We start from the raw sequence: 16,611 nt of genomic DNA, 5'->3' as shown, positions 1-16,611 counted from the left end.
CGACCCGCGAAAGCAGCCAGCAGCAGCATCACCAGAACAACAAGCGCAAGGCCGACCAGCCGGCGTCGCGTCACGACAACCGGCTCGTCGTGGCCACCGAGCCTGCAGCGGACCCGGTGGCGAAATGCCGGCAAACCAGCAAGACGGCATGGCAACCCGCCATGAGCTTCGAGCAGATGCTCGATGCCCCCTGCAAGCACCACAGCGGCGCAAGACCCTCCACGCACACGCTTCGGCAGTGCACCATCACCAAGCGCATCATGAGGGGCGACGTCCCGCCCCCTCCGGCTCCGGCTCCAGGCGCGGGACAGCTGCCTCCGCCTCCACCGCCGCCTCCAGCTGGCGGCGCGATGCGCGACGACGCCTACCCGGACTAGAGCGCGGCCTACGTCGTCTTCACCAGCCTTGGCGACGACAAGCGCAGCGAGCGCCTCCTTCGGCAGGAGGTGAACACCGTCGTCCCGGCCAAGCCGGAGTTCATGCATTGGTCGGATCGCCCGATCACCTGGACCCGGGAGGATCACCCGGCTGTCATGCCGAGCCCAGGTGGTTACGCCCTCGTCCTCAACCCCACCATCGTCGCGCGGCGCACATGCAAGTTCTCCCGAGTCCTCATCGACGGCGGCAGCAGCATCAACATCCTCTATCACGACACGATGACCAAGCTCAGCCTCAAGGCCGAGGACCTGGAGCCAACCCGAACGATCTTCCACGGCATCGTGCCCGGCCTCTCCTGCTCCCCTATTGGCCGGGTCCGGCTAGATGTCCTGTTCGGTGACAGCAGCCACTTCCGGCGCGAACCGATCTGGTTCGAGGTGGTGGACCTGTCCAGCGCGTATCACGCGTTGCTGGGCCGGCCCGCGCTCGCCAAGTTCATGGCGGTTCCCCACTACGCATACCTGAAGATGAAGATGCCAGGTCCCAGGGGCCTCATCACCATCACCGGCGATTACCGCAAGTCCCTGGAGTGCGCCCGAGACGGCGCCAAGTTGGCCGAGTCGCTGGTCATTGCCAAGGAGCGGCGCCAGCTCGACCGGATCATCGCCCTGGCAGGCGAGGCCTCCGCCGCGTCGATCCCGACCCCGGACTCGGCCGACGAGGCCGCCTTCAAGCCCTCCAAAGAGACCAAGAAAGTGAAGCTCAACCCAGAAGACCCCAGCTGCAGCAAGTACGTTGTCATAGGCGCCCGCCTCGACTGCAAATAGGAAGGCGAGCTCGTCGACTTCCTCCGTGAGAATCGGGATATCTTCGCATGGACCCCCAAGGACATGCCGGGTATCCCGAGGAAGTACGTCGAGCACAAACTTCACGTCCGCAAGGACGCCAAGCCTGTCCGTCAACCCCTACGACGATTTTTCGAAGAGAAGAGAAGAACCATTGGTGAAGAGGTCGCCAAGCTTTTGGCGGTCGGCTTCATAATGGAAGTGTTTCACCCCGAGTGGCTGGCCAATCCAGTCCTCGTCCTGAAGAAGAACAAGACCTGGCGCATGTGTATCGACTACACCAGCCTCAACAAGGCATGTCCCAAGGATCCGTTCGCCCTCCCGCGGATCGACCAAGTCATCGACTCGACCGCCGGGTGTGAGCTCCTGTCCTTCCTGGATGCTTACTCCGGCTACCACCAGATCAAGCTGGAGCCGGCCGACGCCCTGAAGACGTCCTTCATCACGCCCTTTGGGGCGTATTGCTACATCACCATGTCGTTCGGCTTGAAGAACGCCGGCGCCACCTTCCAGCGCTGCATGCAGAAATGCCTGCTACCGCAACTCGGCCGCAATATCCACGGATACGTGGATGACATCGTGGTGAGGACCAAGCAGCACCTCACGCTCCTCGACAATTTGAAGTAAACCTTCACCAACCTCCGTGAATACAAGGTCAAGCTTAACCCGGAAAAATGCGCGTTCGGCGTCCCGGCCGGAAAGCTACTCGGCTTCCTCGTCTCGGAACACGGCATTGAGGCGAACCCGGAGAAGATGAAGGCCATCGAGCGCATGCGCAAGCCGGCTCGGCTGCGCGATGTCCAGAAGTTCACCGGATGCTTGGCCTCGGTCAGCCGGTTTCTAAGCCGGCTGGGCGAGAGAGCGCTACCCCTGTATCAGCTGATGAAGAAGACGAGCCCGTTCGAATGGAACGGCAAGGCAGACGAGGCCTTCCAAGACCTCAAGCGCATGCTCTCCACCGCACCAGTCCTGGCCGCGCCGACCGACAAGGAGCCCCTGTTGCTCTACATAGCCGCGACCTCGCGGGCGGTTAGCACGGTGCTGGTGGTCGAGCGATCAGAGAAGGGCAAGATCCAAGCCGTCCAGCGCCCAGTCTACTACCTGAGCGAGGTGCTCTCCATCTCCAAGCAGAACTACACGCACTACCAGAAGATGTGTTATGGCGTGTACTTCACCGCCAAGAAGCTGAAGCAGTATTTCCAAGAGCACGTTGTCACCATGGTCAGCACGGCACCTATCAGAGAAATCATCAGGGTGCCGGGATGCCTCTGGCCGGGTTGCCAAGTGGGCGATCCAGCTAGCCGGCCACACCATCCTCTACGAGCCCCGCACCGCGATCAAGTCTCAAGCCCTGGCCGACTTCCTCGTCGACTGGACCGAAACCCAGTACTTGCCGCCGCCTCTTGACTCGACGCATTGGCGCATGCACTTCGACGGGTCCAAGATGCGACTCGGCTTGGGGGCCGGCATCGTACTGTCGTCCCCGAAGGGCGACCGGCTCCGTTACGCGCTCCAGATCCACTTCGCCGCCTCCAACAACGTCGCCGAGTACGAAGCCCTTGTGCACGGCCTCCGACTTGCCAAGGAACTCGGCATCCGGCGCATCCTGTGCTACGGCGACTCGGACCTGGTGGTGCAGCAGTGCTCCGGCGAATGGGACGCCCGCGACTCCAACATGGCAAGCTACCGCTTCCTCGTCCAGAAGCTGTCTGGATCCTTCGAGGGCTGCGAGTTCCTCCACGTCCCGCGCGCGGAGAATGAAGCAGCCGACACGCTCGCCAAGATCGCCTCATCACGACAAGCCATCCCGTTCGACGTCTCCCTCGAGCACCTGCGCAAGCCATCCGTCAAGCCATCGCTGGACTCCGAGTCCATCCACGTTCCAGACGACCCGGCCGCACCTCAGCCCGGCCCGGGGACTGCTGAACCCGGCCCAGGGGCTGCTCAGCTCGACCCGGCCACCATAATCCCGGACCCGGCCGTTGCCATCCCCGACCCGGGGGCTGCTCAACCCGGCTCGGGGGCTGTCGACTCGGAACCCACCCTGGTGGCCGTCTTCGCCGTGGTCACGGCTCCATCTTGGGCCCTCCGAATATCAGAATTTTTGGAGAACGGGGTTCTCCCCATGGACGAGACCGAAGCTCGGCAAGTGCAGCGCCGGGCGTCCGCCTACAGCATCATCAACAACGAGCTCGTCAAGCGCAGCTCCACCAGCGTGTTCCAGCGCTGCGTCGAGCAGGAACGGGGCATCGACATCCTCCTCGACATACATCAGGGCGAGTGTGGGCACCACGCCGCATCACGATCCCTGGTGGCCAAGGCGTTCCGCCACGGTTTCTACTGGCCCACGGCCCTCCAAGATGCCGAGTCGCTCGTCCTCAAGTGTGAGGGATGCCAGCGCTTCAGCAAACGCAGCCACCAGCGGGCGTCAGCACTCCGCACCATACCGATCGCCTGGCCCTTCGCGGTCTGGGGACTCGACATGGTGGGACCCTTCAAAACCGCTCGAGGCGGCATGACGCACTTGCTGGTGGCAGTGGACAAATTCACCAAGTGGATCGAGGCAAGACCAATCAAGAAACTGGACGGGCCAACAGCCGTCCGGTTCATCAAGGACATAGCGGTGCCCTACGGCATGCCGAACAGCATCATCACCGACAACGGCACCAACTTCGCCAAGGGCGTGCTCGAGCAATACTGCTCCGTGTCTGGCATCCGCCTCGACCTGGCCTCCGTTGCGCATCCGCAGTCCAACGGGCAGCTCGAGCGGGCCAATGGACTCATCCTGTCCAACGTCAAGCCGCGACTCGTCGAGCCACTCATCCGCTCACCCGGCAGCTGGCTTGACGAGTTGCCAGCCGTTCTCTGGAGTCTACGCACCATGCCGAATCGGTCGACCGGGTTCACCCCATTCTTCCTCGTCTACGGAGCCGAAGCCGTCATCCCGACCGACGTTGAGTTCGACTCGCCGCGCGTCGCGATGTACACCTAAGCCGAAGCTAGAGAAGCCCGCGAAGATGGCGTCGGCCTGCTCGAAGAAGCACGCCTCCTGGCGCTCAGTCGCTCGGCCATCTACCAGCAAGGCCTGAGGCACTACCACAGCAAGAAGATCAAGCCCCTCGCGTTCCGCGAGGGCGACCTCGTCCTCCGACTCGTCCAAGAGCAGGCAGGCCAGCACAAGCTGTCCCCTCCATGGGAGGGCCCATTCATCGTGAGCAGGGCCTTGCGCGACCGCAACGCCTACTACCTCATCGACGCACGCAAGTCAAGGAAGCGCAAGAAGGACACCGCCGGTGAAGAAACGACCCGGCCGTGGAACGCGGAACTCCTCCGCCCATTTTACAGTTAGCCGCACGAGCGTATGTATCATCGCCTTTTGTAAACGCATGAGACTATGGGGTCCCCAAACGAGACTCGGGGGCTGCCTTTTGCCGACCAATTTATTGTGTCCCTATTTTCTTGCATCACTATACCACTGAACCCGGCCACCGGTCCGACTCACTCGACCCGGGGGCTCGGGGGCTGGCCGGCTCGGTCGCCACCCCGCCGCCTTACTTGGTGATTCCTGATAAAGTTAGGATGCCGCGGTCCCCCACTTCGCCCTAAAGCCACAGATCCAGCTTTGGATGTCGGCTGGCAAGCACAATGGGCCAACGCTCCTTTACGCTTCATACACTAAGTCAAAGGCTGCCGGGTCGATCAACCCAGCCCACCATTCATCAAATGAATAGCCGCACGACCGGCTGCTCGCCAACCGGCTTCGCCGGATTGCCGCCAGCTGGCCCAGTGGGTGTTTCGCTCGCGCTCAATGTTTCGAGGGACCCAAGTCCTGCACACTCCTCTCAAAGAACCGAACTCCTTGTCACGGACCGGAGCCTCGGCCGTCTGACTCGCGGGGGGAGGTTTGAGAAAGGAAAAGCGCATGAAATCGGTCCAAAAAACGGAAGGCAAAAAGCAAAAGCACCCACGACATCTACACAAATATTTAAGAAAAGGCCCACGGCCCGAGTTCATTACACCCTAAAACCCCCAGTGAGTGGGTGGACATGCTATTTAACAGATTTTACACAAAGTGTCTCAGGCATCTCCAGCGTCGCGTCGCGACATCGACGGCTCTTCCCTGGCGGCCTCTGGGTCCAGCGAGGTGCCGGTGTCCTCCTCAGCACCCGCGTCGCGGTAGACGCCCGTCTCCTCCGAGCTCCCCTCTGGATCGTGGAGGAGCAAGCCGTAGTCGTCGCCGTCCACGGCCCTGCCGTCTTCCGTCCGCTCCGGATGGAACTCGTCGTGGAAGGCGAACTCGGCGATGTAGCTGGCCCGGGAGGCGATCCGGCCGGCTTGCTCCTGCAAGAGCTGCTCCGAACCGGCCTGCTGGCCCATCAACGCGTCCAGCTGCAGGTCTGGATGCCAGGACAGCGCGAACCGGAGTGCCATCTCAGCACCGGCACGAGCGGCGGAGACGCGCCACTCGCCAAGCCGGTCCGGCCCCATCTCCAACCAACGCGCCAGGTGCGAGAAGCTGCTCGGTTGGACGGAGTCCGGCCATAGGGCCGCCGTCATTGCGGTGCCGGCCTGGGACAGCCGCCCCAACTGCGTTCCCAGGACCTGCAGCCGGGCCTCAGCAGCGGCGATGATCTCCGAGAAGGTCCAGGCCACCCGCGGATCCGTCCCGGACCCAACGACGCCGGTCAGGTCGCGCTGATAGCAGACGGCTTCCTCCGCCAGCCGCTGCGTCTCTGGGAAGGCCCCTGCCGCAAAGGAAGAAGCGAGTTAGAAGAAGAACAACAAGGAAGAAAGGTCGGATCCCGACCCGGCAAACGACAAGAAAAAGCACTTACTGGAGAAGGACTCTTCCAGGTGCTACGCCTCAAGCAACGTACCACGCCGCTCCCGCTCGATGCCGCGGTCGCGCTCCTCGAGCGCCTTCTCCAGATCGGCCGCCTTGGCAAGGGCCGCCTTCAGCTCGGCGTCCTTGTCTTCGGCCGCCTTCTCAACCGCCTCGCGGCGACGGACCTCGTCCTGGCGGGCCCCCTCAGCCGTGGTGACCTGCCCCCGCAGGCGATCCACCTCGGCCTAGAGCCGGCCCTTGTCGTCGGCCAGCTGGTCCGCCTCCACCACGGCCTGCTGCGCCTCTGCCACCTTGGCGGCTTCCGCCTTAAGGAGCTCCACCTCGGCCTCGAGGCGGCTCTTGTGACCCGCCAGCTGCTCATGCAGCTGGTTGGCCTCGTCGAGAGACCGTCGAGCCGCGGCCGCCTCCGCCCTCGCCTGCGCCGCCTCGACGCCAAGACGGCCGGTGTCAGCAACGAGCCAGTCATAGTGATGACCGGCCCGGAGCAGACGAGTCCGCCAGGACAGCACCTCGGCTGCGAAAAAGAAGGACTCAGCAGAAGAAAAAAGCAAGACTTAAGATTTGGCCCAACTGTTACATAGTTGGCCCGAATCTCGGGGCTACACCCAGTGGGTGCGCTAGCGCGCCCCCACTAGAAAAGAGCCTAAGAATACCTGCGGCGACGCGGAGCTCCTCCTCCTTGGCGGCAAGCTGCTCCATGAGCTCCCGGTGCTTGCCCAGGAGACGATTGTAGGCGGCGACCCGGAAGGCGTCGAGATGCTGAAGAAAGCAGAAATCAGAACAAGGCCAACACTCTAAAGATTCGACCCAACTACTACGTAGTTGGCCCGAACCTCGGGGGCTACACCCAGTGGGTGCGCTGGCGCGCCCCCACAAAGAAGAAATTACAAGAAGACTTACCAGAACGGCGCGCTCCAGGTCGCGCGTCCGCTCCACCCCGGCCAGAGCGAAGGCCTCGAGCCGTTCCGTCCGGCCTCGCAGGCGGCGACTGACGGCGTCCAGCGCCGCCTCCTCCTGGGTCTGAGGCCCGAAGACAACAGCGCCCCCGCTCCGCGCCCGCTGCGGCACGGCAGCTCGGCGCCCTCCCTGCCGGGGCACCAAGGCATACTCCCCGTTGGCCGCTCGCGACGCGGCCAGCACCTCCTCCAACGCCCCTCCCAGCGCCGACGACGACCCGGACGCCGGGACACCTTGCGTCGCCGTCTCCGGCCCAGCTGCCGGAGTGGCCTCCGGCACCGCCGCCCGCGGTGCCTCCTCCAAAACCGGCGGCTCCTCCGACACCGCCGCCCGCAGCGTCTCTTCCAAAACGACGCCGCCTCCACCAGCATCAGTCCCCGCTCGCTCGACCACGTCGGCCCGCGGCGGGGTGTCATCCGCCACCTCCACGACCTCCCGGCCGGGGATCACCACCTCAGCCCGGCCTCCATGGTCGCGCTCCCTCACCGATGACGGCTCAAAGACCGTCGCCGCCACCACTGTGCCCTCCGGCATCTCGCGCCAGGCCGGCTCCACGCCGGGTCGCGCCCATGCCGCCGCCGCGTCGGTCCAAGCACGGACGGACGCCGCCTCCAGCTCCGCCTCGGCCCGGTTCCTGTCCCGCCAGGCCAAGGCTTCGGCGTCGTTCGGATCCAGGCCAAGGTCCGAGTCGGCCCGTCCCTCCACCTCGGCCTGGTGGGCGAGGTCGGACCGGCTCCTGCGGAACACGGCCCCTTCGGCGGTCGCGGCTTCCGCCGCCGCCCTCGCCAGCGCGATTGGCGACCTGGAGAAGAAGACAGAATGAGCAGAAAAGAAACAAGACTAGCTCAAGAAAAAAATCTAAGCGCAAACGAGAGACGAAGCTTACCCCGCCAAGACCGGGACCGGGGTTGGCCTCCCGTGCCCGCCGCCGCGCTTCCTCTTGGCCGGCCTCCCGGCCCTGACCAGGCCCGCCATGCGCTTCGGGGCCCAGGGTCGCGGCGCGACGCTGTCTTTCCCATGCGGGCGGCTCGGCGCCGCCCCATGCGGGGACCCGGCTCCGCCCGCGTCGCCGCCTCCCCCGCCCAATGCCACTACACCGACAACTGGCGTCAGCACCGACCGTTCCGTGCCGCGGTCAGCAATTCAAGACACATGAAGAAAAACACGAGACTTACCCGCGCGACGCCCAGCGCTGGCGTCGGACTCGGCCTCCTCCTCCCCGCCATGAGCCGCGGGCTCCTCTGGCGCCACCGGCTCCACCTGCGACGGGGCCCGGGCGTAAGGATGCCGAATCGCGTTCAGAAGTACCCCTTGCGTCACGTCAGGACGGATGAGAAGGTGCGCGGCAGCAAAGTAAGAAGACCAAACACTCACCTGTGGCGCCGGGTTCGACTGGTTGTACGGCGCCTTGCCGAACCGCCAGTCCTGCCCAAGGTTGGCCTTGGAGATGTCATTCACGCCGCGCGCGACCTGCTCCACGGACAGCCGCGTCGACCCCATGCGGTGGGGGTCTTTAAGGCCGACCATTTCGCCGATGAGGCAGGAGCGCCCATGAAGCGGAAGGACCCGGCGCATGATGAACGCGGCGAGGAGGTCGGTGCCGGTGAGCCCCTCCTGCGTCCTCATCACCGTCACCCGCTCGCAGAGATTGACGATCTCCTGCGATGGGCGCCTGGGCGAGTAGCCCCAGTTCGTCTTCGCCCGCGGCGGTGCGATGGCGAAGGCCGGAAGGTTGATGCGATCCGCACCAAGGTTGCAGACGTAGAAGAAGGAGTTCTGCCACTTCTTGGCAGAATCCTCCAGCGGGATCTTGGGGAAATCCGCCCCCGACTGCTTCGAGATGATGGCGGCACCGCAATCGGCGAACTCCCCGGCCGACGGGCCCTGCTGCTTCAAGGAGAAGAAGCGCGCCCAGAGGTCGATCGTAGGATCGACCCCCAGGTACCCCTCGCAGAGGGTGACGAAGCCCGAGAGCTGGACGATGGCGCCGGCGCCAAGATGATGCGGCTGGAGCCCGAAGAACTCCAGGAACGCACAGAAGATGGTGCTCGCCGGCAGCCCGAACCCGCGCTCAAAGTGCGTGAGGAAGACCACGCGCTCCTGCCCCTCGGGCCGAGGCCTCTGCTCGCCGCGCGGTAGGCGGACGCCGACGTCCGTCTCCCGCGGCAGGCGCCGCGTCGCCCGGAGTTGGGTGATGTCCTCGGAGGTGACATTCGAACCCATCCAGGAGCCCGATGGCAGCGACATGATCAAAGGAAGAAGAAGGAAGATAGACGGCGAAGGAGTTCTGCTCGGAGCAGCGGGCGCCGCAGTGCGTCAGTTGCAAAGAGCGGAGCGAGAGCAAAGGGACAGGAGGGCGCAAGCGAGAATAATGTCCGCCGCCCCCCTGCCCCCCGATTTATAACCCTCGGTTTGAACGTGGGGAAGTGGGGAAGTGGGATCGTCTGCATGCGCCCGTTCCAGTACCCCGCAATAAGTGCGCACGTACACGCGCAGTAACTGCCCGGGGAAGAGCAACCGGCCCCCGGACGCCGCAATAAATCCGCGCGCTTGGGCCGAGGGCGCGCGGCGGTGGGCCCCAGCCCGTCGCCCGGTCCCGTCACGCGCGTGGCCTGTCAGGCCCCTCCGACTTCCGAGCACCACATGGCGCCCGCGCAAAGCCCGAGGGATTGCCCCAAGATTCGGCGGACTTCTCGGTCCCCGCCACGGCCGAGATGCCGCGATCCAGTTTCCGAGAAAACTGGCACACAGTGGGTGTTGCCGGACCCGGCGCTCGCAGAATCCACCTTGCTTAAGGGGGAAACTGCGAAGGCCCACTCATCCGAAGACGGCGGACCTTCACAGCTTCGGGGACTACTGTCGGGGGGATGGACCCCGGGCAGGCAACGGAACCCCGATCCTGTTCAAAAAACAACGGGGCTGGCACCGCCCCTCAACACCGGCACGCGCTTGGCCGGGTCGCTCGACCCGGCCAAGCCCCGCAAGCCGGCCAGACTAGCCGACCCGGTAAGACACGTCGACTCGGCCTCAACAACCAGCGCAAGACAGCCGAACCCGGCACGGCCAAAGCCTCCTCAGCAAGCCAGCGCCACCCATGGCGTGCTACGCAATCCAGTCGCGGGTCAACTCCCGTCCCATCCAGGCCGTATGATGGGGACGAGACTTCAATCAACGATGATCGAGGCAACAGTGCCCCGCCCATGCCTCTGGTCAGCAAGAACGTGGCAACAGTGCCCCTCACCTACCCGCTGACCAGGGCCGGCGTGGCTACAGTGCCCCCGCCCTCACCACTGACGACAGCAAGCGGCAACCTGACGGAGAGCACTGTATGCGACTCAACTCGGCCACGCCCTGACGATCGACAAGACGGCGCACAGTCCCCCTAGGATTGCGGGGCCCGCACCTAGGGGAACCCGGCGAACCACAAGCCCTCAGCGGGACCCAGCCCGGGTCCCCGGACACCGACAATACGGACCCACCGACTTGTAACATTACCATTGTACCCCCGGGGGGTTGGACTATAAAACCCCCGGGAGCCCACGATCATTCGAGGGGCGAGCGGGAGGACTAGCCACAAAACAGCAACACCGGAGAGAAGGAGCAGCCCAAGCCTTGGCCAGCTTCCTTCCTCCTCCATACAGCTCCAGGAGCAACATTGTACTATCGATCATCCAACTACACTCGGCAGGACTAGGGGTATTATCTCTCCGAAGAGCCCCGAACCTGGGTATGTCCGGCGTCCCGCGCCCGCTCATGCCAACCTCGCCTCTGGAGTCCACCAGCGCCCTCGAGCCTCCTCCTCTCTTTAGCCATCCCTTGGCATCTGCCGTGCGCCCACCACGACACATATGGCTCCTGCCAGTTGCCGATAACTGTTACAAAACATGATCATCTCATACAACAATTTATATATCATCACGTCTTGACCATATCACATCACAGCAAGCCCTGCAAAAACAAGTTAGACATCCACTACTTTGTTGTTGCAAGTTTTACATGGTTGCTACGGGATTAGCAAGAACCGTTCTTACCTATGCATCAAAACCACAACAATTTTTCGTCAAGTTTGCTGTTTTAACCTTCAACAAGGACCGGGCGTAGTCACACTCGATTCAACTAAAGTTGGAGAAACAGACACCCACTAGCCACCTGTGTGCAAAGCACGGCGGTAGAACCAGTCTCATGAACGCGGTCATGTAATGTCGGTCTGGGCTGCTTCATCCAACAATACCGCCGAATCAAAGTATGACATGCTGGTAAGCAGTATGACTATTATCGCCCACAACTCTTTGTGTTCTACTCGTGCATATAACATCTACGCATAGACCTGGCTCGAATGCCACTGTTGGGGAACGTAGTATTTCAAAAAAATTGCCTATGATCACGCAAGATCTATCTAGGAGAAGCATAGCAACGAGCGGGGAGAGTGTGTCCACGTACCCTCATAGACCGAAAGCGGAAGTGTTTAGTAACGCGGTTGATGTAGTCGAACGTCTTCACGATCCAACCGATCCAAGTACCGAATGTACGGCACCTCCGTGTTCAGCACACGTTCAGCACGATGACGTCCCTCGAGCTCTTGATCCAGTTGAGGACGAGGGAGAGTTCCGTCAGCACGACGGCGTGGCGACGGTGACGATGAAGTTACCGGTGCAGGGCTTCGCCTAAGCACTACGACGATATGACCGAGGTGTTAACTGTGGAGGGGGGCGCCGCACACGGCTAGGAACAATTGATGTGTGTTCTAGGGGTGCCCTCCCCACGTATATAAAGGAGCAAGGGGCAGGCCGGCCGGCCCTATAGGGCATGCCCAAGGGGGGCAATCCTACTCCTAGTAGGAGTTGGATTCCCCCTTTCCTAGTCGTACTAGGAGAAGAAGGAAGGAGAGGGGAAGGAGAAGGAAGGAGGGGGCGCCGCCCCTCCCCATAGTCCAATTCGGACTAGGCCCATGGGGGGGCGCGACCAGCCCTTGGCTGCTCCCTCTCTCTCCCTTAAGGCCCAATAAGGCCCATAACTTCCCCGGTGGTTCCGATAACCCTTCCAGCACTTCTTTATTTAACCGGTGACCCTTCGAACTATTCCGGTGTCCGAATATAGTCATCCAATATATCAGCCTTTATGTCTCGACCATTTCGAGACTCCTCGTCATGTCCATGATCTCATATGGGGCTCCGAACTACCTTCGGTACATCAAAACACATAAACTCATAATACCGATCGTCATCGAACATTAAGCGTGCGGACCCTACGGGTTCGGGAACTATGTATACATGACCGAGACTCATCTCCGGTCAATAACCAATAGCGGAACCTGGATGCTCATATTGGTTCCTACATATTCTACGAAGATCTTTATCGGTCAAACCGCATAACAACATACGTTGTTCCCTTTGTCATCGGTATGTTACTTGCCCGAGATTCGATCATCGGTATCATCATACCTAGTTCAATCTCATTACCGGCAAGTCTCTTTACTCCTTCCGTAATGCATCATCCCGCAACTAACCCATTAGTCACATTGCTTGCAAGGGCTTATAGTGATGAGCATTACCGAGAGGGCCCAGAGATACCTCTCCGATACACGGAGTGACAAATCCAAATCTCGATCTATGCCAACTCAACAAACACCATCGGAGACACCTGTAGAGAATCTTTATAATCACCCAGTTACGTTGTGACGTTTGATAGCACACAATGTGTTCCTCCGGTATTCGGGAGTTGAATAATCTCATAGTCAGAGGAACATGTATAGTCATGAAGAAAGCAATAGCAATAAAACTAAATGATCATCATGCTAAGCTAACGGATGGGTCTTGTCCATCACATCATTCTCTAATGATGTGATCCCGTGCATCAAATGACAATACATGTCTATGGCTAGGAAACTTAACCATCTTTGATTAACGAGCTAGTCAAGTAGAGGCATACTAGGGACACTTTGTTTGTCTATGTATTCACACATGTACTAAGTTTCCGGTTAATACAATTATAGCATGAATAATAAACATTTATCATGATATAAGGAAATATAAATAACAACTTTATTATTGCCTCTAGGGCATATTTCCTTCAGATGCATTACGGACTGAGTAAAGAGACTTGCCGGTAACGAGATTGAACTAGGTATGGTGATACCGACGATCGAATCTCGGGCAAGTAACATACCGATGACAAAGGGAACAACGTATGTTGTTATGCGGTTTGACCGATAAAGATCTTCGTAGAATATGTAGGAGCCTATTTGAGCATACAGGTTCTGCTATTGGTTATTAACCGGAGAGGTGTCTCAGTCATGTCTACATAGTTCTCGAACCCGCAGGGTCCGCACGCTTAACGTTCGATAACGATTGGTATTATGAGTTTATGTGATTTGATGATCGAAGTTTGTTCGGAGTCCTGGATGAGATCACGAACATGACGAAGAGTCTCGAAATGGTCGAGACATAAAGATCGATATATTGGAAGGCTATATTCGGACATCAGAAAGGTTCTGAGTGGTTCGGGTATTTTTCGGAGTACCGGAGAGTTACGGGAATTCGCCGGGGGAAGTATTGGGCCTTCATGGGCCTTAGTGGAAAGGAGAGAAGGGCCACAAGGGGAGGCCGCACGCCCCCCCATGGGCTGGTCCTAATTGGACAAGGGAGGGGGCGGCGCCCCCTTCTTTCCTTCTCCCTCTCCTACTCCTTCCCTCTCTCCCCTCTTGGAAAAGGAAGGGGACTCCAACTAGGATTGGGAATCCTAGTTGGCCTCCCCATATAGGCGCGCCCCTCCTAGGCCGTCCTCCTCTTCCCCCCTCCTTTATATACATGGGAGGAGGGCACCCCAAAGACACACAAGTTGATTTCTTAGCCGTGTGCGGTGCCCCCCTCCACATTTTTCCACATCGGTCATATTTGTCGTAGTGCTTAGGCGAAGCCCTGTGTCGGTAACTTCATCCTCACCGTCACCACGCCGTCGTGCTGACGAAACTCTCCCTCGGCCTCAGCAGGATCTAGAGTTCGAGGGACGTCACCGAGCTGAACGTGTGCAGATCGCGGAGGTGTCGTGTGTTCGGTACTTGATCGGTTGGATCGCGAAGACGTTCGACTACATCAACCGCGTTACTTAACGCTTCCGCTTTCGGTCTACGAGGGTACGTGGACACACTCTCACCGCTCGTTGTTATGCTTCTCCTAGATAGATCTTGCGTGATTGTAGGAAATTTTTGAAATACTACGTTCTCCAACATGTTATACCCTGTATTCATTTTCTATTAGCCTTTGTTTGGCAAGATGTTGTAAGTTTCCAAAGCAGTCTTTCGTACTATGTCTGTCGAGATGAATGATGTATTCATTGCAAATTCCAAAAAATGGGTACTTGACATATTTGTGCTGGAAAAAAAATCTAATAACAGCTTTCTTTTGAGCTTCGTTTCATCCATACACTTTGTATGTGTGTGTTAGTGTGTAGTGGTTTTTATGCTACCATATGGGCAGCTGGTGGTTTTTTTGTTGACTCATCCATGTGAATCGGTGCTACTTAACATGCAAATGCCAAATGGTGTACCTCTCTTGGGTCATTCATTTTGGTAAACTAAGTCATGCTAAACAATGCTTAAAGCAAAAGGCATATCTGAGCCTTAGGTGATGCACTAGCCTAGAAAATGCATGCCAATGGTGGTTTTTTGTCTCTCTTTGAAATGGTGTATTTACTTGTAACGATTTCAATGATTTCGATTGGGCACATGTATAATGGCATGCATACAGATGTCTTGAACTTCCCTTTTTCAGTAAAATTTAATGGTTCAAGTTACATTACAAGGACTTTTTTTAAGTAGCAGTTTTATTCAGGTGCTACAGTGATGAGTAATGCACCCGAATTTCTTGATTATTTAAGCATACAACAAGGATAAGGTGTATAATGTTGAAATAGAAGATATAGATACAGATACATCCAAAGCATAAAATTAGGTTATTTTTTCCATCACGTGGAACGTAGGTATATATCTATATCTAGATAGTTCATTGCCGATGACTAAGTTTGAGTGAACATTTTCGCATTATGACTAGCCACGAGTGGTATGTTTAAGTGCATTGTTTCTCTTTTCTTGTTAGCCTTACAAAAATTGAAAGCCCGGATGTGCCCTAACACCCCAACCAACACGTGTCATTGAATATGCACATGTCATTACATTAAACTGTGGATTTTGTGTCAAAAGTTTACTAGAGCAGCATATACTCGAAAAAACAAACACTTCACATGTGTCTTTGCTTGAATACTTGGTTTAGATTTACATATTAAGACGTTGTTTCGACACTTGTGAATGGTAACGGGATAGGATTGGAAGTGCTTCCTACACAACATTTTCCTAGAGGAATTTGACGGCCATCTCACACAGAACCAAAATAAATTATGCCTTTTTATTCTACGTCTCTCCTTTATTTTTGGTTGTGTGAATATTAGGCCTATGGAAGAAGTTGGGGAGAGTGCGGCTTATAGGAGAAGCCGCCAAAATAACTTGGCCATCATGTTTGAATGGACTCGTTATTTTCTACACAATAAAATTTTGTAGTGCCATTCCGTTGAATGAACTAGAGTTGTACTCGTCACGTGACATGTGGTCATCATGAAGCCAGAGTTGTCATGTAGTGCTATTTATTGAGAAATATTAATGATGATGTATTTGATGTTTGTCTTTTTTTTAAATGAGAGAAGACGATTGGCCTTTGATGTTGCATCCTATGAGATGCTTTGGTAGTTTTTTTTTCTTTGACCACTAAACACGAAATGACCGAAAATTTAACTAATTAGAAGAGACATAAAAAATCTTAAACTATGTAGAGCTTGACCTTCTCATGTGAAGTTCTTGTCCAATGGCCAACATTACACCACTCTTCATGTGGAAAAAGGTGCATCTACCATTAACAATGAGCTAGGAGTAATTGATGGAAAAAAATATTTAGGAATCAAAGGTAGCTCAAGTCTATGGTCAAATGCATGAACTAGTCGGAGCTCGTATGAGAAGAATTGGTTTAACCGCCTTAAATATGACAAAATATCTCCGAGATGTTAATAACCAATGCATGCTTTTATTTGTCAATAATATCTTTCGTTTTATTAAAGGGGGATCAAAGCTTTCCTCTTTTTATTCGGGAGAATGCCCTCCAGAGTGGGTAATCAAGCTACTCTTAATGGGCTCTTGCAAGAAAGAACTATTTATAATAAAAAACGGATCTATAACTTTGATTCAAGTTGTTTATGTACCTACAAATGATTTGACCGACCCTGGCCCTCCCATGACATTTACATATTTGGATAACTTCCATTTAACAGTGAGCTTCTGCGAGATGGGTTGCGCCACTTTGGTGAATTGTCCCTCGTGTGAAATATGGTCTAAGGTGGCTTCTGGACTAAATTGGGTTGCTTCCATTCGGGGAATTGGCCGTTGAGCTCATGGATGTGAGACATGTCGCTGCATCTCCAACTTCAGGGCGGAAATATGACAGACCCGCAAAAGAAGAAGCGGGTTGCCTCGATGTTCTTCCTTCTCCTTCTAGGAAGGTGAATTTTCCAACATTGGTGACAATCTACCATTGATATCCTCTC

At 57.2% G+C, this 16,611-nt stretch overlaps 1 protein-coding gene across 1 annotated transcript; it reads left to right on the top strand.

Annotated features, from left to right (window-relative positions):
- The first annotated feature begins 533 nt into the window (after window positions 1-533).
- On the top strand, window positions 534-1,205 carry LOC141021916 (uncharacterized). The gene is made up of 2 exons (XM_073497770.1): window positions 534-815; window positions 906-1,205. Exons 1-2 carry the CDS (start codon window positions 534-536, stop codon window positions 1,203-1,205), a joined length of 582 nt encoding a protein of 193 aa, XP_073353871.1.
- The last annotated feature ends 15,406 nt before the right edge of the window (window positions 1,206-16,611 follow it).

Source organism: Aegilops tauschii, chromosome 4, assembly GCF_002575655.3.
Source record: "Aegilops tauschii subsp. strangulata cultivar AL8/78 chromosome 4, Aet v6.0, whole genome shotgun sequence".
NCBI classification, from domain to species: Eukaryota; Viridiplantae; Streptophyta; class Magnoliopsida; order Poales; family Poaceae; genus Aegilops; species Aegilops tauschii.
The sequence above is the reverse complement of the archived record's forward strand: the minus strand, read 5'-3'. Positions and strand labels throughout refer to the sequence as shown.

Excerpts from the sequence above, each read along its gene's own strand:
- LOC141021916 (XM_073497770.1), top strand. The coding sequence starts at position 534 with ATGCCGAGCCCAGGTGGTTACGCCCTCGTCCTCAACCCCACCATCGTC. Across the intron at positions 816-905 it reads GCGAACCGATCTGGTTCGAG|ATGAAGATGCCAGGTCCCAG; the intron begins GTGGTGGACCTG and ends GCATACCTGAAG.